Genomic DNA, 24,664 nt, shown 5'->3' with positions numbered 1-24,664 from the left:
AGTATTGGGCTAATGGTATGTATTACATAATCTGAGGTGTGGGATTTTGAGACAAACAGAAAGGCAGTCTAGCATTTGGTCATGAAAAAGTACTTGTTTAACCTTGAGTGGGCAGAAAATTAGGCATTTTCAGTAAAGCATGCTGTTCTGAAAAACCAGCAAATTTAAGCTCAAATTAGAGATTCAAGAGTAGGAGGCATGTTCCTCTTGATTAGAGTTCTAGCAAAAATACTGTATTCAGGCACAGAACAGAGTGACAAATAGAAGGGCTCCTGTTTAAACAACAGAGAGGTGGTTCTTGGGCTGGCAGGTCTGTACTGTGAAAGAAGAAAAATAGTTCTGTTTTGTTTAAATCATCAGAGTAAAAAAGATGAATATTCTGATATATGCCAAGGAGATAGGATAATTTGTTTAAAAAAGAAAAAGAAAGAAAGACTAGTAATAAATTACGAGGAAAAAAGTTGGAATCGAATCAGATTGCAGAAGCCTCTGAAGGTGCTGTTCTGAAAACAAACAAACAAACAAAAACCAAACAAACAAAGACCACACCACTTTCCAGCAAGGGGGATACACAGCACAGGAAGGGATGTGGAATATTTGCCCCTTAACAGGCTTGCATTCTGTATTTCTAGGTTGTTTATTCTTTTTATTTATTTATTTAAAACACTTTTAGAGTTGAATTTCTTTGGGCAGCTTCTTTATTGTTTGGGCAAGAAAATCCTCTTCTGAAAAATTCCTTTTCATGAGCTTGGCCATCACCCAAGGAATGGTATGACAGCTGAGTGCCTCTGCAGAGGAAAGACTGCATGGAGGAGTGAGGAGTTCTGTTTTTTAGGATATATTTAACAGAAAGTTCTTTGCTCCAAGTTACACAAGTCAAGGAAGGAAAGCCCTGCACCAGAACAGGATTGTTTCCTACAGATGTTTTGTACTGCCCTGTGTAATTTTGCATTGCTCAAGTAACTGTGCTTCTGCACTCCCCAGTATCACTGGGCAGATCAGCAATGAAGAATCCTATTAGCTTGACGGAATTATCTGTGTGAAATATTCTAATATTGCTAGGCCATCTGAGATGGGTTCATCGTGTCCTAATATACAGTAGGACCACAAGTGCTTGGCTTTATTCCTACTAATTCTCTTTGCAGGTATTTTGATTGACTAGGGTGGCAAAAATCTTTGTTGCTAACCAGACCTGAACTTGAAGACTGGGTTTGTTTTCCCTTCAATATTTTCTATTCCGTGTCTGAGCCTAGTGATCCAGACGTTAAGTTCCTGGAAATCTGTCTGCTTCTGTCACAGTCTTCCAAAATCTTCACATGCATCTGGTAATTCCAGTGAACCAGTTTTTTGAGACTGCGGTGTATGTATGTGTACATCACCGTGCTCAAAGTTAATTAAGCTGTTTATACACATTGACAGTCTGCAATTTGTGTACTCTAGAGGGTGCTACTGTTCTAACTGGTGAATAAACTTTTGCCCAGTTGTAGTAAAGTGACAATATTAATTATTTTTGAGCATACAAAGCTCTTATTGATGGGAACAGAAATTAGTTCCCACTGTTCAGGCATGCCCAGAAATCAGTGCTTAAGCTGATCTGAATCCTCTGTACATTGTACGGAAATCAGACTACACGTGCTGTGCTAATTGACTAGAAGGGCAAATTGCAGTGTTTAGGAATATGCAGAGCTGTGTAAATAAGAGATTTACATACGTGAGCAGTAGATTGTAGGACTGGAACCCATTCTTTTCCTGGATGCATGCTTTTGACTTTAATAAGGCTGTTGCTGGTAAACTGTTGTGGTATTTAAGAATGCAAACTATATTGGTGTAAATCTATTGCTTATTAACAAACGATTTTCCTGTTGATTTTGTTGCCAGCTGATGTAGCACCAGTGGTAATGCTTTGTTCATTTACATCATTTGTTTCATGGCATAGTAAGATATTGTGGAAATTTATGTAGATGCTACGTAGTTTGAGGGAAACATTCCAGGCCTTTTTTATATATTTGAAACATTTTTATTGCTCACTACTTTATTCATTGTCCTTGCCAAATTTAAGTAGCATGAATTCATATATGATTGTATTTATGGCAACTGTATATTCTATAGTTGGATAATTTTAAATGTGCAAGATTTTATCCAGAAAATGAATTGTGAAGCAATAAATATATAAATATTTCACTTATTTTGAAAAAAATTCTCACTACAAGAGTTCATGCCAATAGCTCTAATAAGGAGCATTCATAGCAATACCTGGTCATTTTCTTTACATTTAGGCTTTGAAAAGCAACTGTTTACACAGGGACTTTCCTATGAATAACAATACTGCTTTCATCCCTTCTCTTCCTTACAAACAATTCAAAAAACGTCAGCAATGGGCAGCCAAATGTCACTTGACCTGGGGCACATTTGTTACATTATCTTTACTCATACTGACAACTAAACTTGTACTCTTCTCAAATGCCTTGACTAGATATTCTGAGTATGAAAGCATTATGTCCTTTCTACTGAGGTGCTCCCAGGGTTGATACACAGGTATTCCATGCTTGGTACTGAGAGTAATAATGTATAACTGGAATTTCAAACTACGTTTAAGTGATTTTCTTGTGAAAGAATATTGCCACATCATTTTGTTTCCCACCTTCCCTTAAAAAAGTAAGGTAATTAATAAGGTAATAAATGTCTTTATGATACGACTGTAAATAGGAAAAAAAAAAATCAAGCAGGGTGTGATTATATTTCCTAAGCACAGTAAATAAATGCAAGCTAGGTTCTATTTCACAGCACACTCATACTAAGAATATCTGAGCTTCTTCTGAAATTAGACGCATGACTTTTTATTGTAAGGTATTTTTAGAGAGATCTAGATAAATTCTTGCAGTTTGTGGCTCAACATTTGGAGAATATTATTGAATATTACACATTTTATCAAATGTGGGTTAACGCTAATTTGAAATTAGGTCTCTCTGAATGTTTAAATGTCACATTTGTTTTCAAGCCCCAGATGGCATAACTTCAGTACTTACTATTGCTGTTTATTTTCAAAGCTGAAGTCATTTGTTGAAATGTGAATCATGCCAGAATTTAGTTGTTTAAAGGTTGTTTCATCTCTAAAGGACGTTGAAGTAGAAAATGTGAATTTAAAGGGATAACATTTCACTTTAACTAATGTTTGGAGCATATTCCTATAAATGCTTAGTGCTAAAGAACAGAGGAGCCTCTCTTTGGCTCTTTGTGGTTTCTCAGTTCCATTTCCTGTCATGACGAAGAAATCAATTGCTGATATTTGTTAGGGTAAGCACTGTGGGAGGTTTAGTCTCTCTATACGGTCAAGCTACCATTCAGAACAAATTGGGAAAAAAAAAAAAATAAAAAAATGCTATTTCTTTAAGTTAGACTTGTTATACAATGTATTTAACTTCTACTTTTTTACAGGCAAAAATACGTTAATAATGTTATCCTCAGTAGGCACCTTCTATAATAAAACTTTTAAAACTTAGTATCTCATCTGTATAAATTAAAAGAAAACAGTATAAACCAATAATGGAAACATTTTCTTCATTTTTATCTTCTTACCAATTGCATATACATATATACATGGAGGATTAATTGCTGAACAATATTTCTATATGCCATTTCATTATAAACAGGTTTTTTTTTTTTTTTTTTTTTTTACCATCCAAAATATATAAAATACCCTTAAGAAATACGTTGCCTAAGGCAGTGTTTTCTGTTAATTATTATGAAATTTAGTTCTTCCAGTGCTGAAACCAATGGTGAAACTCTTCCGGACCTCAGTGGGAAAATGATTTTTGAAAAGTAACAGATTTTTTTATTATTATTATTATAGAGTATACGCTACTTTCACTAAGAGGTAGATTTAGTTAAACATAATAAATAAAATAAAATAAAATATAAATATATAAAATAAATAAAGTTGAATAAATAGCGTTTTGTCAAATGTTGAAATGGAAAAAATAGCTTTTTTTTTAAGCACTTGCAGATGCTCCGCTTTGTTTTATTTTTTGGATGTAGAGCAGATTTTTGCTTGTTATTAACAGAGTTGGAAAGGTACTTTAAACTTTGGCTTGAATAAAGAAGTTACAGAGAGAGACTGATATCCTTTTCCAGCTTCAGAGTGTTAGAGTAGTTCCTTTTTATCAACAGGTTTTTATTTCATTCCTGCTTTCTCCAAAACAAATAAATGCTAGATAGGACATAGAACACAAATACGCTGCTTGTGAGGCCTGAGGTTTGGACCATTTAATTCAGTTCTGCTTTATCAAAGCAATCGCAGTGCATAACAGCTGGTAGTCTCTCTTTCAGGTTAATTACACTTCCACAAGGCACAATCTAGAAAAAGAAAAACTATTTAGTAAATCGGGCATTTGCAAATTTAGTGACAACAGTCTCCAGTACCTATGATACTTCCTTTAAAAACAGTTGAAGGTTTTTAGGCATAATGTTTCCAATTAACCATTTTTTCTAAATAAATTAAGTGGACAAAGATTAGTGTGAATGGTGTTGCTTAGGATCTTGTTCACAATGAAGTGAATTTCCATTGATGTTGTCGGTTTTAATGCAAGCAGGATTGCATCTTGTTAATGATACTCATATTAGTAACTGTGAAATATGTATTTAAGTACACGTTAGTACGTACTTCATATTGGGTGATTGCAGGTGGAATAACAAAACAGTATGTGATGGGATGTTAAGGACAAAAGGATGATAAAGGGGAAAAAGGTGTATTGGTAAATTCTTTTAGTATATATGCCTATTTTCAAAATACTGAAGTCTATAAAGGAAGCTTTATGCAGCTGTTGATTACAAATATACATATCCTTGATTTTCTGTCTCCCTTCTCTCTTGCAGGGCCAAGGCTTTTCGTGGAAAAAAGGTTCATGGAGAATATGACATAAAGGTTGAACAGGTAATTAAATGACTTAATCTGAATGTTATTTTTATGTGTTCATGTGTATATATATACACATGCATGTATGCATAAGTAGGTATGTAGTCCTTTGTATTTCAATAAAAAAATGTAAATTGAGTAGAACACTGAAAGGTTGAATTTTATTTGGAATTTCAAGGAGTGAGGCAAAATTATCACTGGCACTGTGGATCCGGCTTATCTAAATCACTTTAATGCTACAATATCTAGCTTTGCACTGTTCTCAACTTGGAACAGCTTTGCAGGTATTTTCAAGAGTATTGAGAGAGAGGAAGAAGGAGGCAAGCTATTTTGTTCCAAAATACCATTCGCATCTCAATCAGACCGTGCAATTGACATCACGTGCACTTTAATGCTAGCAAATGCTCTGTGTAAGCCTAGAGTTTCCTTCATAAGGTCTTTGTAGGACCAAAACCACCTTTAATCAGCAATAGATTGAAGGCTTCTGAACCCTATTCATCAACACCTTTACTGTTGTGTACAAATAAGTTAGTAACTTCAGTGTTCTTTTCCTAATACTGAATGCATTATTTTATTTGTATACTGCTTAAAGCAACCTACCTATAATCTGAAATATTTTCTATCACATGCTAAGTTTTTAAAGTATGAAATCTATACTGTGAATCCATGTATTTTTTTAATGTAATAAATAAATGGGAGAGATTAGTTGTCAATCTTAATTTTTAAATGATTTATTAATGTTGACAGCATTTATACAAATATTTTAATCTCTCATCATTTGCACTGATTTTACAATAGTCTTAAATCTGCTCTTTGTGTTTAAAACATTGATCCAATAAAGTATATAAATGTATAGGATTTAATGAAGAATCATCCATGCTTGAAATCAAGCACATACTTAAGCCATTGAGTTGGAATGGTGGATAGAGGGGTCAACACTTGCCTTAAATGAACACTAATTCTGACAGCCTTACACAGATTTTACACTGGGACGCCATTTTTCAAGAGGAGACTAATGAGAATTCTGACAGTCTCTATTCTGTACTAGTGTCCAGGATAGCAAAGACACTTTTATTTATCCACTAGAAGACAGTTGGCTGCATTTCAATTATTCTGCTGTGTAATGTTATTGTAAAGTGCTTTGAGAGTCTAAGCTGATGAAAGACTGTGGATAAATGAAAAACATCCTGTTCTTTTATTTCAGATAACTGTAGATTCAGAGTATGGAATTGATTCCTCTCAAATGCCACATTTCCAGTGTGAGAAGATACTTTGAAAAAATTCTTTATTTGTGAATTTTATGTGTCAATTCTTTTAGGAAGAAGAGTAAATGTACCTAAAAGAAATAGAAAGGAGAAAAATATGTGAAGGAAAGGGAAGAAAAAACAAAACACATTAAGTGTGATAAGAAAACATTTCATTTGTCATATTTACCTTAACACTGCTTTTGTGCTATTTGCTTCAACATGTTTGCTAAATGTTTATTGTGCCTTGACTAATTTCTATAGTTCACCATACAGAGGAAATATAATCTCTACCACCCCACAGTCTTTGTTTATGCATTTTTTATTTTTTCCTTTCTTTATATTTTCTAATTTGTTCAATTGCTTCATATATAATGCATACCATTGGATTAAGACCCAATTAAGAAGATCCTCTTAATGCACATTGTGTTCCAATTATATATTGTCAGCTGTTCAGGTATTAATACTTAACAGAAGGGATTTAGGGAAATAAAGGTAAAATAAAACAGGCTGACTAACATGAGTCCTCTTTTCACAGGCAGAATTTTCAGAAATCAACTTGATAGCCCATGCTGATGGCAATTATGCAGTAGATATCCAAGTATTTCGGAATGGTACTAAAGTTGTCAGGTAAGAAAACTAAATATAATAACAGCAAGAAGCAATATGTTTTGCATGTAATTTTACATGCATAATGTAAATGTACATGTATATGTAAAATGTACTGAATTTTTTTTGTATATGGGGATAGGGATTTTTGATAATGCAACACATGTTGATCACTGCCATGGAAAGCATCTGATCAGTGGAGTCATGTGACAGGGCCTCCCACGGGCAGCAGCTCTTCAAGAGCTGCTCCCATGTGGGTCCGTACCATGGGTTCCATCTGTCAGGAGCAAACTGCTCCAACACAGGTCCCTCACAGGTGGCAGCTCCCCCCAAACCACCCACTCCTGTGTGGGCTCCTCTCCGTGGGCTGCAGCTCCTGCCCAGGGCCTGCTGTTTTCTATTGACACTGGCCAAGTCCTATCAATTCTTTCTGGATAGTTACTGTAATATCACAGTTTAGATAATTTCCTATTATGCTGTTTTGTCCATAAAATAATTATTCCAATGGAAGTCAGGGGTCTTTTCACCACTTTTTTTTTTTTCTTTTTTTTCTTTTTTTTTCCTTCCCCTCCAGAGAGAACATGTACAGCTTTGTAAATGTAGGGAGGGAAACAGGAGTACATCAGGGCAAAGTAAAAGCTTAATTTACAATAGGAAAATAATTTCAGGAAGTTCTATATGTTATGTAACTGGGGAATTATTCTGATTTTGGTCAGTGCAGTTAATGGTTTAAGTGTAACAGTTTGGCTGAAATGGTTGCATATAGAAAGGTAGATCACACTGCTGACAGTGACCTGGTAGTTTCCTACTTAGGTTTAACTTCAGGAAAGAGTAAGAGTTCAGGGAGCTGGACAGCATACAGCATGTCTAGTAACTTTGTGTTTTTGTTCAACATCTGTCCAAATAAGACTTGAAGATTTTTATTTTTTCATGTAAAAAAAAAAAAAATCAAGAAGAAAAATATTGAAAATAAGCGTACTTTGTGCTTTAAAACTCATAGCTGTTTAATCTCTTGTGTGCTTTAAAAATATTGCAGCTTAATGTAACAACCACTTATGCCAAATCCACGAGATTACTTCCTTAAAAGAGTAACAGATCTGACTTTTTTTTTTCTTTTTTCCCCTCAATGAATGAAGTTTTGGAGCCAAGAAATCTTGCTCCTTAATGGCTTTGCTGTAGAGAATTTTCCAAACAGAACATAAGTATTGATGCCCAGTTAGCATCTCAACATCTCAGTATTTAATGAGAGCTGGGAACCTCAAGGAAAAAGCATCTAAAAGGATGTATATTTGCTGTTTAAGAGAGAGGAGAAAAAAAAATATGATAAAACTGCTGCTTAGGTTAAACAGAGAAATCTTTCCACATCATCAGGCAACTCTAATAGTGAGGTAATGCAGGGTTTTATAATATTACCACTTTTATTTATAATCAAATTTATTTAACCAAATAGGGCTACCTGAAGTTGATATTGCAGTCATGTTTGTGTGGGATATTTGCATATATGTGCGTGCTTTCTGGTGTAAGAGGGATAAGCAGAGATGATGGGAGTGGTTCTACATTTGCATGACAAATAACTTTTCTGGAGACACAGAACATGTTGGGGGGGGCGGGGGGAGGGAGATTTTTCATAAAAGTTCTGATTTCTGTTTCTTCAGGTATCTGCAAGTCTTTATGTTGCCTTAAGCCTTGTTCGTTTGTGAAATTTGTTGCCTGAAGCTTGGTGTATGGTTCTTGTGTTGCTAAGGAATGCAGAGATACTGAAGGATATTCAGTTCATTCAGTTCAGGATATTCAGGAAGTTCTTTGAAAGCCAGCATTAACTGTGGGTCAGACAATAGCATAGGCAGCACATTCCTTTTTTTCTGTCTCAATTGTCAAGAGAAATAGGAGAAATTTCTGGTCCCACTGGTGTGAAAATTTATGTTGAGTACAGACTGTAAACATATTACTAAAAAGGTTTATCTGAATACTGTGATGAAAATTCTTACGTTCTATTGATGTGATGTCCAAAATTACTTTATCACAGATTTATGAGCAAAATATTAGTTAATAAAATCATAGAAATTCCTGTGACAGAATTTTGCTGGCTAGGATTAAGAGGAAAAAAAATGTGACAGGCACTTGTTCCACAGTTACACTTCTTCAAGAAATTGATAACTTTAAGCTAGTTAGTGTTTTTTCCATCTACAAAATTTGAATACAGAGGAGAATCTTTCAACATTCACGTTTGAGTGAATTCCACCTGTACTAGGGGCTATCTCCTGTTACGTCTTCTATTTTCTGTGACCTTAAACCAGATGTCAGTTCTTAAACTGGATATCAGATGTCACCTTACTTAAACTAGACATCAGAGAAGATGGTGCCAGACTGTTCTCAAAGGTGCATAGTCAGAGAACAAGAATCAATGAATTTTGCAACACAAGAAAACATGATTAAATATAAGATGGGGGGTAGTGTCTTGATCAAAAGTTGAACTGTGATTACGTCCAATTCTGGCGATTTATTCTGCAGGCAATAGGATTGCTTCATCTCTTTCTTATTGTCCTTAAAACATTGACAATACCTGTGAAAGAAAAAATATTCTCCAAAAGCAAAGCATTAGAACTTGCTTAGGCTTCTGGCAGAGGTGTTTGCCTGCTTTATCTTTAATTGTCATTGCTCAGGAACCAGTATACATAGAAATAAACTAAAAATACTCATAATTTATAAAAGTGATGTATCTTTCAGTGGCACAGCAACCTGAAAAGCCATGATAATTCGTCTCTCTACTTAATGGAGTCACGGTATTTACTAGATGCTGTTTGAAGCAATTTGAGTATTAATTATTACCAATTTTCCTTGCTAGGTCATTCAGGCCTGATTTTGTCCTTGTTCGACAACATTCATTCAGTATGGCAGAAAATGAAGATTTCCGAAACTTGATCATTGGGCTGCAGTATGCAGGCATCCCTAGCGTCAACTCCTTGGAATCCATCTATAACTTCTGTGACAAACCATGGGTGGTAAGTCTTGTACTGAAAAGTTAAGGTGGAGGCTTAGTGACTTCTGTTATTTGCTTGTTTAATTCCTGCTTGTCAATATTGAGTGACAAACTGCAAAGTCACAGAACAGTGAAACAATGGTGAAAGAAATAAGAAGGAAACTAATGTATTTTATTATTATTATTATTATTTCCAAAGAGACAGTGGTGGCAGTGTGGAGATGGAGAGAAAAATATGCACAGTACAAATAATGAAATAACTGAGGAAACTAACGGAAAGCCTGTCCGTTGCGAACATCCTTCCTCAAGTGAGGAACATGTATTTATTCACAATTTGTGTGGGAAAAGCAGGCTGAGAATATTTTTCATATTTGTGGCTTTGAACATAATTTAAACAGACTTTTAGCCAGTATTTTCCTCCTGCCTGTGAAATTTTTGGGGATATGCTTCAGCAAGGAAATCTGAAGCTATTAGTTTCCTCATCTGAAAGCTCTTTTCATAACCTTGTGCATACGAGGTAGAAGTTGGTCTTTTTTTCAGGTACACCTAGAGTAATGAGGCACACTGGAGAATCACTGATATTTGCCGCTTTTAGTGTAGATGCTAATTCAGCTTTTCAGTACATACTTTGTAGTGATGAAAGTAGAATTTGATGATCTTTTTCGTTCATACTGGACTAGACCCTGGTAGCAACAAGTTAAAATGCAGTACTGTAAAAGATGATTATGGATGGTGCAATCACCTTGTTTAATAGACGTATTCAATTGCCCAAGAGCTAATGAAACTTTAAAGAATAGCCAATGAAACCGTAAAGAATACCACTTGTTATAAATAGCCACTGATGCATAATTTTTTTTCTTTTGATTTTTGGGTAAGAATAAGACTTGTCAGTATTTTTCACACCAAAAGAAACTTTTACTGTAATGCTTTAATACTTCTTATTGCCTTGAAGATGTTTATTTTCTTAGTTTTATTTTGAAAACCCGTATGAAAAATTGTCAGCAGGTTTTCATATATATCTCTTGCAGCTAATTTTATCACATTTTTATGTTTTAGTAATGTACAGTGGGTAATAAATAATGAATAAAATATTTATGTATTTTAAGAATACATACCGTACATTGCTGAATCCTTTATTTTAGTACATCACATTTTATATGCTGTGTGGCATTTCTTAATGCTTTGATGCATTGTATACAGTAAAGTTGGGCAATGGAGCAGTAACAGTAGCATATATATATATATGCAATAACGATGCAGTAGAGAGAAACTGAATAATTTCTTCTTTTAATATTCTTCTGGTGGCATTAGCGTCATAGCTGTTCGTCCACCAAACCAAAATATGTTTCTTACAAATGGTCTCATTTCACAGAAAATCACTGTGCTCATTTTTTAGTCCAATAATAACTGAGACTGATCGGGTGTTATTGAAATATTTGCTATAATAATTGCCACAATTGCTTATTTTTGATTTTTTTCAAATATTTTCTTTTTGTGCTTAAATTTCTGTACTTTAGCCAAGCCTCAATATGTATGACATTAAACTATTTCTTCAGCTAAGCTTATTATATTCAAAGATACAGAAGAATGACATTTTTTCCATTGAGATTTTCCTACCTTGCTATTTTTACATCTGACAGCCAAAATGTTTTAAGATTTTGCAGTTTCAGCAAAAGTCCATTTCACATCTCTTGGATACTTCCTCCTTAATAACTATCCTAGAGAAATTTTATAGTATCAGACAGGTCACATGCTTAAAACTATCATGTCATGTTTTAATTTACTGCTACAGTTCCCTTCACAGTTCTTTTAATTAAGGTAAGTAATAGAAAGAAGGCCTTAATTCCACGTTTTAAGTACATGTAATGATAAGGCAAGCCTGCAATCATGCAAGTGATTATTATAAATCTATCTAGGACTATACATCAATTGGATCCTACTTTAAAAGAACACTGACTTTTAATTTGAGGACAAAAATAATTTCTGTACAAACACAAGGGGACTTGTTTGCGCTTTTAACTTGGACTTTACTGACTTCTGTTCTCAGTGGTATAGACATCTCCCTGTATGTATGAGCATATTAATCCTAGACTATTGTGAAACCTTTATCAGGTTTGGGGATGGTAACCAATGCAAGAAGTCATGTAAACATATTTCAATTCATGTTCAGAGTAAATAGTTAATGGGTAAAAATCCGTTGATCCTTTGATTCAGCCAGTTTCATGAATGTTCAAATAATGCAGCAGAACTCAGGGACTGATAGTTTTGCTAGTATTATCTTCTAGCTTGTTAGATTACATCTAACTCAAACATGCTACCTTGCCTATATAAAATCCCTGCAGCAAACTGTAGTCTAGTTTTAGATGCTTTCCAACTTAGGGTGTGCTCCTCAATCTGTTGCTGCATGCTGGCATTATGCATACAAACCAGTGATGCCTATAGCATGCTTCTAGATGTACTTCAGGCAGGTAAATCAAGAAGTGATCCCCAGTGTTAAAATGGCATGTATTTAAGCTGAACTAGAAAATATAGTTAAATTGTAACCAGAGGGAAAACAAAACAAAACAAAAAAACTAGCAGAATTATCCTGTTATTTCCTTGCTCAGAAATGAGTTCAACATATGCAGCACTGTTTAAAGATATTGAACCACCTACTACTCTAATATCTTATACACAGAACTTCGTGCTCGGGTGAAACTGAATTTGTACATTTGCAGATAAATACATTTTCTTATTTAAATTCTTATCTTTTTCTTCATGGCTTAAGTATCAGAATACATAGAGATTCTGATTACATTTTATGTTTCCCAGTCTTAACATTTATTTAAAAAGAAAAGTAGTTTCTACTTCATACATATATGTACTTTTTTAAAGTACATCCTACTGTCAGAAAGTATTTCAGAAAGCATCTTCAGCAGTCATGAGTGTCCATGTCAATTTTGAAGTAGTGTGAATAAGCAAACGTGCCTAGACTGACCATAGATTAGGCCCATCCTCTTCATAGCGCATAAAGGATGCCTTTCTGGATAATTCCCTTGTTAGCAAGCACAACTTGTTTTTATGAAAGCTATTTCTATAAAAATTGCTAAATCAAAAACATTAAAAAAAAAAAGTAGAACTCTAGATAAAGCCATAAATCACCATCCTTATTAATTGATGAACTCTAGATAAAGCCATAAATCACCATCCTTATTAATTGATGAGAAACACATTGACCCTCCATCAAGTAAAATTTCAGTGGCAGAAGTAAATCACGATTTCTATAACAGCAAAAAGAGACAGGGCGACAGTATCCAATGCAATGGGACTTAAGGGATGAAATTTTTTTTGAATTAGCCATAGCCACCAATTGCACATATTTAAATAAGTGTAAAATGGAGAGCAGTATGGAACTGGTGGGGAAGTCAGGATAGGTAGGCTATAATTATAAAAGGACTGTGGGATAAAATAAGAATCCAAAATGCAAGATTTTGTTCACAGAATCACAGAATTTCTAGGTTGGAAGAGACCTCAAGATCATCAAGTCCAACCTCTGACCTAACACTAACAGTCCCCACTAAACCATATCCTTAAGCTCTACATCTAAATGTTTTTTTCCTTAAGTTGCTGTACTTCACAGTATCAGGTCTTTGCTTTTATTAGAACATGTAGCACAGCATTTTTTTTCTACCCTGAGGGCAGATTCACAACCTGCATTAAAAACTGAAGCACCTGCCCAAAATTTTTCGGTGGAACTCTTTTCATGTTGTGTCTTCAGACATAGTTTTCTATGTCATTGCTGGCAGGCAGGCAGTATTTAATCTGAGATATATTATCAAAAGATGGGGGTGTGGGAAGGTTGCTAGAAACATGGTAAAAATATTTCTAAAATAAAGTCTTACAGCCTATGTTTTCTAGTGTTGGGACATATATTATTCCTTCAAATGCAAGTCGAAAGTTCAAAGCACCATATAACCCTTTGAAAATTTAGGATGCTAGCAACTGTGGCAAAGAAAATATTGAATTGAATGTTTGTGGTGGAATGTTTGCATACTGGAATATGTTAATGATTTGGAGTTATCACAGTATGCCTGTTATATCACTTCCGTGATAATACTTACCACCTACCTCATGAAAAAATCATGATCCTGACTTTTGAGATGTATTCTACTTAAATGTTAGTAAGAATTTCAGAAAGCTACTTACCTAGTATGGAAGCAAGAGTTTTATAAATAGACACTGTTGTTTGCTACTAAGGAAATGCAGAGCTGTGAGGGAAACATTTAAAGGTCTTTATTTACTTAATTGGAATGTTTCCTTGCATTGTCATGTTGCAAAGTCATAGTCATCCCATGCTTATGATTAGTGCTGGGGAAATGTTATTTTTAAAAAATAAATAAATCCAGGGTATTGGGTTGATTTTTTTAAATTAATTTTCTTGTGTCCTGCAGGCATCCTTTTGAATGTTTCCCATTAAGATTTCTGTGAAATGTGCTTGCTTAAATGTTTGCGTTAAGTGAACCCTGCTCTTGGTTTTTACTTTCAATTGCAAATATTGGTAGCAGTATGGTAATACCACAGATTATTAGCTTTTCACTCATACTGTGAACAATTGGCCAATAAATGGGCTCATACAGTGAGGTGGAATTAACTGGTGAGGTCAGTAAAGATGCTAACTGACATTCTTGTCAGGGACTGTAAGGTTCAACGTCCTTATCTGCTATAAATAGAACATTTTATTACAGTTCAACTTTGACTGTGACGTACTAATTACATGTATTACAGTAGTTGGATTGCTGTCTATAGGTTCAGATAGTGATAAGTGTTTTAACTGTGCAGAGATAACAGAACTGCGGCAATTCTACAGACCACAGTTATATGTTCCAAGAAAAAGAAAATCCTTATAAAATCAGTCCAATTACATTATAGCTGTTCTGTTTCCTTTGCTGCAGAGGAAAAACGTAGTAGCATTTGTGGCTGGCTGCAAATCTGTTCTTTTGTTAGCTTGCCTTGGGAGGCTACTTAGAAGCTGTTGGTTTAGACAGCTTTCAGGATCCACCGATACGTTAATTACTCACTTCTTCTGGTGAAGGAGATGGTACAACCTACAACTTGATAATGGGTCTACAATAAAACATTTGTGAGCTTTATGACCTTAATTAGCTTGCTGCCAGGCTGGTGGAAGTCTGTGTTTAGCCTGAAATGCTGACTTGATATAATCACAGGGGGGATGTAGAAGCCCACGGTAACATGTCAAGCTACTCCTTAGTCATAACAGCTTGTGAAGAGAGATCTGTCACTGCATGGATGAAAAAGCTGGGTGTTGAGCAGCTCAGACTCTAATGAAGAAAACTCTCACATAGTGACGAAGTGCTACATCATTCTCCAGTTCAGCAATGTAGGACATAAAGAAAAAAATAGGAACTGTGTTCTGGTCAACAGCTGGCAGAGTAGAATTAAGACCCAGACAGACTTGTCTGTATTTTAAAGATATCTGAAAGATTCTGGCATTTTTTATGTAGAGTTCCAGATGTGAACTCATCTTGTACTGAAACACCTTCAAAAGATCACTGGGACTTTGCTTCATTGTAGGAGTTTTTTGCCATTAAGGATTTCAAATGCCAGAGAAGTATGATAGAACACTCTGTTATGCCAAAAGTGATTTCCTTGCTCATCTGCACTTAGTCTGAGGGAAGGCTGATCACGGCTTTTCCATTTGTAAGGCTTGATAGTACTATAAAGATCAAAATTCTTCTGTGTGTCTTTTCCTACAGTTTGTGAGTGGACATTCAAGTAGGTTTTTTGCAAGTCAGTTGAATATTTTCTTTTTCTTGCTCCATTTTCCAAGCTTACATAATTCTGTGTCTACATGTGTTGTGTTTTACTTTGTTTCTTTTGCAGGTGATTTTCACCTTATCTGTCTTCATCTATCTTATATTGAACACTTTCTCTGTTAGTTGCCCCCCTGTGTTTTCCAGCCTTCAAGATATGCTTTTATAATCTGAGCAACAGACTGGGGCACTGGCAGGAAAGTTGTAGACACTCTGCAGGGAGGAGCATATAAAAGAAATGAGCTCTGTTCATTCCAGCTTCCTGTTGACAGAAATTATTGAAGCTATGCCAATAGGCAGACACAGCCACATAGATGATTTTCAATATTGTGTCAAAGTATCTTCTGGAGAACGAATAACAGATAAAAATAAATGTGCATAAGAATAAAAGTCTTGAATATCTATTTACTGTAAATCCACTTCTATGAGTGACTCTTCAGTGCTATTTCACATCTGTTTTAGTGGAAGAACATAGAAATTTCTCCCCAAATTTGTTGCACTATAAGAAAATTCTGTGTTCACTAACAAGAGTAAGATTTGTACAATAATGGTGACCAATGGTTTAGAATCTGGTTATTGCATTTCTCTATATCCCAGAGCGGTTTTTCTTGAAAGTCACGGCTAACAAATGTGTCCCTAAAATTGGGTTCAACTCAGATTTGGGAAGAAATTTAGGGATATTAAAATATAATGTCTCTTACACATTATAAATCTTAGAAATGTTAAGACCTGTATTATACTTAATTTTATATATTTCATGAGATGAAACCTGGAACCAGCGCTAAACTTTCCTGTTTCAACCATTCTGGCAAGATTGATCTACCTGATAGAAAATGATGGGGACAGTGGACAGCCAGAATATAGAAATACGTAGATCCCACCCACACTTTTCCTACCCTTACACTTTAGGAAGCTATTGTAGCAAAAAAAAAATGGCTCCTTTCTTTCACTTCAGGACTGGAAGTCAGGTGCTGCCTTTCTCTTTCCCAAGCATTGACGAATTGTTTTCTCAGGCACTGGGCACAATTGCATGACTGGCAAAGTCTGAACAGCTTCATGTCATAATGTGTGACAATCTCCTCAGCAAATACAATTTACCTATTTGCAAACATTTACACAAAGGGAGGAGGTCTTTTAAAACCATTTCTGTGTCTCTTATTCATATGAAGACTAGTCTATAGGACAGCCAGAGAACAAACTGTCCACATGTGCTATTCTTCCAGCCCCGATCCAAGCAGAACGTTAAATGTAAAAACCGTAGTTTAATTCTGTGTCAGCCAATGAAGATTTTGGCCTCTTTGCTCAGTCTGCCAGTTAAAGCAAAACATGTTGATGGATTTGTAGTGCAAGAGCTGAAAGTAAATTCACAAAACTGTGTCAGAAGGAAAGTAAAAGTATTTTAAGCTCTTTGGTCAAAAGTAATTTACTAGCAACTTTGAACACTACATTGAAGCAAAGTACATAATTATTCATTTAAATACGTAACAGAAATCTACATACATTGAACAGTGTGATTTCCTCTTTGTACCTACTTATAGAGATATTTAAGTTTATTCTTGCAATAAAAATGGAATATTATGGTCTTGCTTAATTTTGCTTTCCTAAATTATGTAAGCTCCCTTGAAATTCCTTGAAAACAACAGAGAACCTTAAATAATGAATACAGTACAGTGTAGTGGTGATTTGACTTCTTTCCATACAGCATGTAACTCTTAGAGTTCAGTATTCATCAATCCTCACTTGAACTATGAAGTACTTTATATATAAACTGGGTATGTACTTTTCCCTTTGAGAAGCATTTACTCCCATGAAGATAATTTAATGCAAGAGTAGGTTCAGATTTTTTACTTCATTGCTGACTTTTTGTGATAGGTTGTTGTCACTTTGCCCTGCTCTTCTCTGCCCTAAAAAGCAGCAGTGGGAGCTCTTGACATCCATTGCAGACTTTCATTGCATTGAACGTTTCCAGTGGCAGAAAATTGAAACAGACTTTTAACCACTTCTTAGCTTATTCTGAAAGAAGCTGTGTTTAAATAAAGATTGTAAAATTAATCTGAAAACCAGGACTGTAAAGCTGGTGTTCGTATCCCTTGTATATCTGCTGTTCCATATATAGAGTTGAAATTCAAAACCCGCTTTCTTGCTTAAGTCTAATAGCCATAACTGAAGAGCAGTTTTAACATTTATTTAAAAAGCAAACCTGTGTGATACATTCCCTATTAAAGTATATTAGGTGACAAAGTAAACAAAAACTGGGCAGAGATTATATCTGTTTTTTGTAATTATCATGGTATCTCAGGCATGGGGAAAATCTGGGGGCTAGAAGCCCATTCTTGGAAAAGGAATTTGTGAGCCATCAGGGAAACTCCCTTCTATTGTGCTGCCTCCCTTGTCACAATACACGCTCCTTCCTGTGCCCTCCCTCCCTCTGCACAAGCATAGCTGTCCCACATTATCTTCAAATATCCCACCAGTGCTACTGTTGCTGATATCCTTGCAGTCATTCCTTTATGTTGAGCTTCTATTTTTAGCTCCAGTTCACATCTGAAAGGGATGCAAAGTGGACTTGTCCTCATTCTTTTAATAAGTCTAGTAACTATGAAACTATTTATAAATTTTTCTGAAGTCTAGAAACTAGCAAGTAGTTTCGTCTCTAGTTTACAGTTCAAACTGCAACAGAGCATAGCATAGTTTAGATGCTGGCCACCTCAGAGAAGTCCTGTGACTTTCTGTGCTGTACTTGAAAGAGATCATGTTTGCCGGTCCTGTCTGGGGGATGGCATTCTACCATTGAGCTTTGTCAAGGGATAATTTGAAAGAAAAGTTTTTTGATTTTCCTCATCTTGCTGAGATGCAACAGCAAGCATCTCGGGTCAGGAAAGTCCATGTAGGTAAGAAGACCAATTTGACTGAGTTTGAATTCTGTGGACAAAGTTGTATAGCACATGTTTGTGTCTATGCACATCTTGAGAAAGAGAAGAAAAAAAAAGTAATTTATACATTTAGGCAGTTTAAAAATAAGGTTTACTTTTTCAACAGTTGCATACATAAATAATGCATTATTTCTGAAAATAACTTCATATAGAGACACCTGAAGACATGTACAATTTTTTTTTTAGCTACATGACTCCTTATCAATGACATGGGAAAGCTATATATGCAAAAACAGAGTTTGCATTATAGGATAGATTTCCTCATATTCTACTGTGAAGTTTCAGTGAATCCATTTTTTTTTTTTTATAAAAAGTAACTATTTTAACTGGAAAATCTGAGGATCTTAGCATCTTAGGGAAGAAAAACAAACAAACAAACAAAAAAAACAACCATACCACACAATAAAATCTTTATTGTAGCAAGACTCAACCCCTTCTGAAAAGTGTTTAAGCATATGCCCAAGTTCCATTAAAGTAAACAGGTGCACAAATGTTTCCTTGAACAGGACACTGAACTCGATGTTCCCGTTATAGTGGAATCTACTACACATTCTTATTGCTGCCAAGTGCACCCAAGAAAGAGTTCTCATAGCTTTTATTTGAATGACTTAGTTCAATAAAATCTTGTTTCTCTCTGTAACTTTTCATTTTCAAAATACAAAGTTCAGAATGCATCTTGATCTAGACCTTATGGTATGACTTTTTGCTAATTCTTTTCTAATAAACATGCCTAGTCTGTTTCTGTTTTATGCTCATAGCTATTATTCTTTCTTTTTAATCCTCAGGTCTCCCTTAAATCTCACTTTCCTCACTATTTACGCATTTTGTCACCTCTTCTTTCATTAGCCAAGGTGGTTTTTATTGCCAGATGCCTTGCTACCCAACTTTGCAAGCCAAGATTAAATGTTTTTCTGTCTGTCTGTGATTTTTTTTTCTTTTTTTAATGTCCTGCTTTTCTAATCGTTGGATATTTTTTTTTCCTCTCATGGGTACACTGATAGCTCGTACGTGAGAGCTCTGAAGTTTTTCCAAGGGCGTGATTTTCTTGTGTGTGTGTCTTGAAATTCCTAATGATTTGTCCATCTTGTCAGATGTGAAAATATTCCTGCAGTTATTTACAGCCATGACTGCAATTGGAGAGATGTACCACCCAGAAGAGAGGTACTCATACTGTAGAAGAGGTGCAGAAGCCAAATAAATGCCTTTGAAAATTCTGGGTAATGTAGAGCGGAGACACCCAAATGTTTCAGGGAACGGTCAACACAAACCACACAGCCTTAACAGCTTCATCGCAGTAGATGCAGACAGGCACCCCAGAGGGTAAGGAGGGAGCTGGAGATAAATGAGCTGAGGAAGTATCAGCAAGAAGTACAGTCAAGGGGGGAATGAAGGAAGGAAGGAAAGAAAAGATACCATTAGTCCCAGAGTGATGGGTCTAAGGTCTCAAAGACAAGATAGTGGAAGAGGGCACCTCAACTTGGTGAGGCAGGCATCATCACCAATGTTTACATGTGAGGCTGAGCTACAAAAGGGTTGAGAAACAACTTGTCTGTGTTATAAAATTACTGCTTGAATTATGATGCGGGTTCCCTATAACTTATCTTTCCATTCATAGTCCAACTGTATTCTTTGGCTTTGAATACTAATAATGGAAAACTACTGGAGGAACATCAAGTTCTTTTGTCAGTTCCCATCTTTTATGTATTCCGTTAATATGGCCAAACTGATTTGTAGGCCATGTTTCATTGTTACGTTGCCATGTCAAACTTTGAATTGACTTTCAAAGTTTGAATACTTTCACTAAGTTGTCTATCAGATTCTGCTGACAGAAAGAAGTACTTAAGTTACCGTCAGCAGACTGTTCTTGATTCTTATATTAGGTATCAAATAGCAAATCAAATGTGGATATACCCAGCCTTCTGGAAAAGTATTCAATATTTGCTAAATCATAATAGAAGAAATATAGGCCATTCATAACAAAGAACCAATATTATGAAGAGCATAAAGAGAGTAACACAGAATATACTTAATTAATAATTTAAAAAAAATCAATACAAAACTGTAAAAATAAGGCATGGTGAAAAATCTTTGTTAAATTCACTCCCACAGAGTGCATGTGTCAAATGTACCCTTCCAGGCACTTCCACACAATCACTTCATTTCTTTTCCCTCTGAAGTGTTTACAAGTGCAGTGCTTGTGTCTCCGTCTGCTGGCCAACAAGGACCCCTGAAATGGTTTTAGAACATTTTTCAAGTTGCTGTGTGAAGGAGGATTTAAAAAAAAAAAAAAGTCTATGTGTCATTTTATCTAATTGCTTCCTATAACATAAATGTAACATAAATCAGCCTATAATGTAAACCAGCTTGTCTTCAAGATTCAAACCCTGCAAGAGACCTCTGCATGTCATTATAGGAAAATGGAGCTTTTCTGTACTGAAAGGGAAAATCCAATTGCAGCAGTCCCATTCATGCTCACATGTAGTGGTGTGTATGTTCAGGCATCACTTACTCAGGTGTGCAGTTCATAGAGAAATACTAGGAACCTCTACAGTGTTTACTTGGGAAGCTATTTTTCATCAATTCTTAGTCTTACAACAGAATGAGTTAAGATTTTTTGCTCAGATGGCCAAGAAGGCCAACGGTATCCTGGCTTGTATTAGAAATATGTGGCCAGCAGGTCTAGGGAACTGATTGTCCCTCTGTACTCAGCTCTGGTGAGGATGATCCTCAAATACTGTGTTCAGTTTTGAGGCACTCACTACAAGAAGGACACTAAAGTGCTGCTGGAGAGTGTCCAAAGAAGAGCAATGAAGCTGGTGAAGGGTCTAGAGAACAAATCTAATAAGGAGCAGCTGAGGGACCTTTTTCCTTTTAACCTGGAGAAAAGAACGCTCAGGGGAGATTTTACCATGCTCTACAATGACCTTAAAGGAGGCTATAGCAATGTGGGGATCAGTCTCTTCTTCCAAGCACCAAATGATAAGACAAGAGGAAATGTACTTAAATTGCACCAGGGGAGGTTTAGGTTAGATATTAGGAAAAACTTCTTCACTGAAAGGGTTGTGAAGTGTTGGAACAGGCTGCCCAGGGAAATAGTTGAGTCACCAGCCCTGAAGGAATTCAAAAATGTGTAGATATAGAGCTTAGTGATATGGCTTAAAGGTGGACTTGGCAGTACCAGAGTAAAGGTTGGACTAGATGATCTTAGAGGTCTTTTCCAACCTAAACAATTCTATGATTCTAAGTATACAGTAGCATGAAAATTTTGTGTCTTAACATTTGATCAACATAGCAAACCAATCTTCAAACTGTCCTGCATCACTTGCTTTTAGGTAATACATACTCACAGAAAACTGGCAGTGATACTGACTATTGATATCATATTAGAAACTTGAAATGTTACTTTAGTAATTTCACCCACAGACATTGATACATTTGGTATCACATTTAATATACCAGGTAAAAGGCAAATTTATCATGAGAATACAGAATTGTTTACATCTCAGCAAAGTTAAGTCTCAAGTAAAAGGATGATTTTTTATAACAGAGGGATTCAAAAAGTGTTCACATCAAAGTTTTCCCATTTCTCTACTGCTAGAGAATCCCAACTCATCTGTATTTGTGAGTCCAGGGAATTTTGTGATCACTTAAGTTGTTATCATGCAGTAGTAGATGGCTGGTTGGAGTTCTTCTGCTGTTAGTAGAAACAAGCCTTGTAAAGGGCACATATAGTGAGTACTCACAATGAAGGAAAATCTCTGACAGAAGAGGTCTTATAATATGTAGCTGAGGGTACTTTCCTAGCAGGGAACTGTACGGGCCACTGTGAAGTAGTCTGTTGCATCAATATTTTATTCAGTGTACCAGGAACTCCCTACTGGGATGGACAATGCTATATATCCTTCAGTCTGGCAAGAGAGACTAGAAAATTGCTGGAATTAAAAGTAACAAGAAGCACCATCTGGAATAACTTGTTGTAAATATATCTAATTATTTTTAAGGGAAAAGTTTTGGCAGTTTGTTCAGGAAAAAAATATGAGCATTTCAGGGATGACATGCTTGTAATTATTCATGTTTTTAACTCATCTAAAGTGATAATCAAAGTAATTACTCAATCTTTAGGAAGTTAACAGAGTGGGTTTTTATGTGTTCACTGATTTGGTACAGTCAAATTTATAGTGTTCCATTCTTAGTGTAATGAAACCCCATGGTTTCATTAAGTGTTTCACTTTGTCAAAAAGTCACTAATTCACTATGTTTTTGACTAATTATTTCTTCTTATCTACACCATACTTAATTGGAGAAGAGAAAAAGTGCAGGTGTTCCTATCCTGTTCTTTTTTGGAGGCACAATCTGTAGGCCAATATGAAAACTTTTAAAATAAGGAGAGTTGAAATTACAAAGAATGGTACAAAACCCAAGTGTTACCCTTTAAAAATAAATAAATAAATAAATCTAAAAAGCATAACTATATGTACCTGAGACTCATCCTCTTAGAGCTGAAAATAATAAAGTTATTAAATTTGTAAATGAAAAATTATTTCTTTTTATTTTTCCTATAGATGTTGAAAAGTCTCCTGCTGAAACTTTAGGCACTATGAAGTTGTATTGTTACACGTATAATTGGTAAAAACAACAACAACAACAAACAAGGTTCTTGGCATACATATGAAATACTTTACTTAGATACCGTGTAGCTCTGTCAGTGTTTTCTATTTCATGAACATCTGAAAACATTCAGCATTCACATAATTCACATATTAAAATTGTTTTCATATTCAAATAATTCACATAATAATTCAGTAGTTTATCATCTGAAAAGTTCTTGCTCAGGTAAGGATTTGATAAATCTTACTGTGATTTAAAGGCATAAATTAAAGATAAATTAGTGCAGTGAAATGATTTTCAAAACATAATGAAGGCAGAACATTAATTTGGTCAACTTAATGTATTCTATACTTTTTATTTTCTTCTTCTTGCAAATGGTCTTTAAAAAGTCATATCAGACTTGTTAGTGGAGTTTTCAGCAGACCTTTAAAACCTAGTCTGGATAGAAAAGCAGAAAAGGCGGAGGGTGGTATTCCATTTCCACATATTTGTAAGGCCTGTGTAGCTTCTAAACTGTCCATATAGAGCAGAATTTTCAGAAGTGGTCTTTTGCTTCTGTCTGTATAACTAATGATTTTTTGGTTCTCTCTTCTACCTCAGGAAATTTAAACCGACTTTTCCACTGTGCTATTTCATAGCTTAATTACTGGATTATAGGGTACTCCAGGTGATATGTTACAGGTAGTTGGTACTATTCTAAGTAAATAGACATTCAGCAGTATTGATCTGAAATACAGCTTTCTTACTTCTTCAGCAAATGTCATAATCCCCACAGTGTCACTTTCTTGCTATTGTTTGCTTTCAGTGAAAATGGAAAAAGATGAGGAAAGAATCACAGGAGATTCCATGAATTTTTTAAAGTATTTTAAAGATAGAATTATTACTGAATACATCTATTTTAATAAGATAGTTTGGCAAAAATCATGTATTTCATAGGCAGTATTTCCTTTTGAAATTTTAAATTTGGATCTTGGATAAGAACAGGAGTAAGTTGTCAGGAATTTTGTTCGCAAACCACCTTATTTTGGTAGCTGTGATAATATTTCCTTTCCTTGAGGTCTGTTTTGTACGGTACACTGTCCAGCTAGAATTTCATAGGCTCTGGTGAAAACTACTCATCATTAAGGTATTTTCCACTGGCCTTCAAAATTTAAATATGTGTTTTACCAAACCTAAGTAAACACCACTAAATTAAACAAAATCTCTATGCCAGCTGGATATGCAATGCAAAGCTTTCATCTTTTTTTTTTTTTTTTTTTTTTTTTTTTTTCAGTTTAAATGCTTCTTGCTAGCCCTGTACCCTCAATTACATTAACACAGTATTGGATCAAACCGCATCATGGACAGAGTTGTATTGTTCTTTGCTTTTTTCCTGTTTGTAACCAGCAAATCCCACTGTTCAAACTGTTGTGCTAATTTGTTTATGTCTCATGTTGGCATAATGACAATTAAACACATCATGGGCATGTACAAGCCAGAGCTTTGGAGGCTTGAAACAATAGTGGTCTTCTGACTGCCAGTAGCCTTGCTCCCTAGAAAAATCATTTGCTAAGCTGTGATTTCAAGTG

At 35.2% G+C, this 24,664-nt stretch overlaps 1 protein-coding gene across 2 annotated transcripts in view; it reads left to right on the top strand.

The window, feature by feature from the left end:
- The window catches only part of SYN2 (synapsin II), a 167,918-nt gene that overhangs the window by 55,756 nt on the left and 87,498 nt on the right, over nt 1–24,664 (top strand). For both annotated transcript variants that reach the window (XM_035337567.1, XM_035337566.1), the window contains exons 2-4: nt 4,873–4,930; nt 6,695–6,786; nt 9,611–9,767. In XM_035337567.1, the coding sequence (XP_035193458.1) occupies nt 4,873–4,930; nt 6,695–6,786; nt 9,611–9,767 (307 nt within the window). The remainder of the gene's footprint in view (nt 1–4,872; nt 4,931–6,694; nt 6,787–9,610; nt 9,768–24,664) is intronic.

Source organism: Oxyura jamaicensis, chromosome 12 (genome assembly GCF_011077185.1).
Source record: "Oxyura jamaicensis isolate SHBP4307 breed ruddy duck chromosome 12, BPBGC_Ojam_1.0, whole genome shotgun sequence".
In the NCBI taxonomy this organism is placed as follows: domain Eukaryota; kingdom Metazoa; phylum Chordata; class Aves; order Anseriformes; family Anatidae; genus Oxyura; species Oxyura jamaicensis.
Note: the sequence above shows the minus strand (reverse complement) of the source record. Positions and strands in the feature narration are given on the sequence as shown.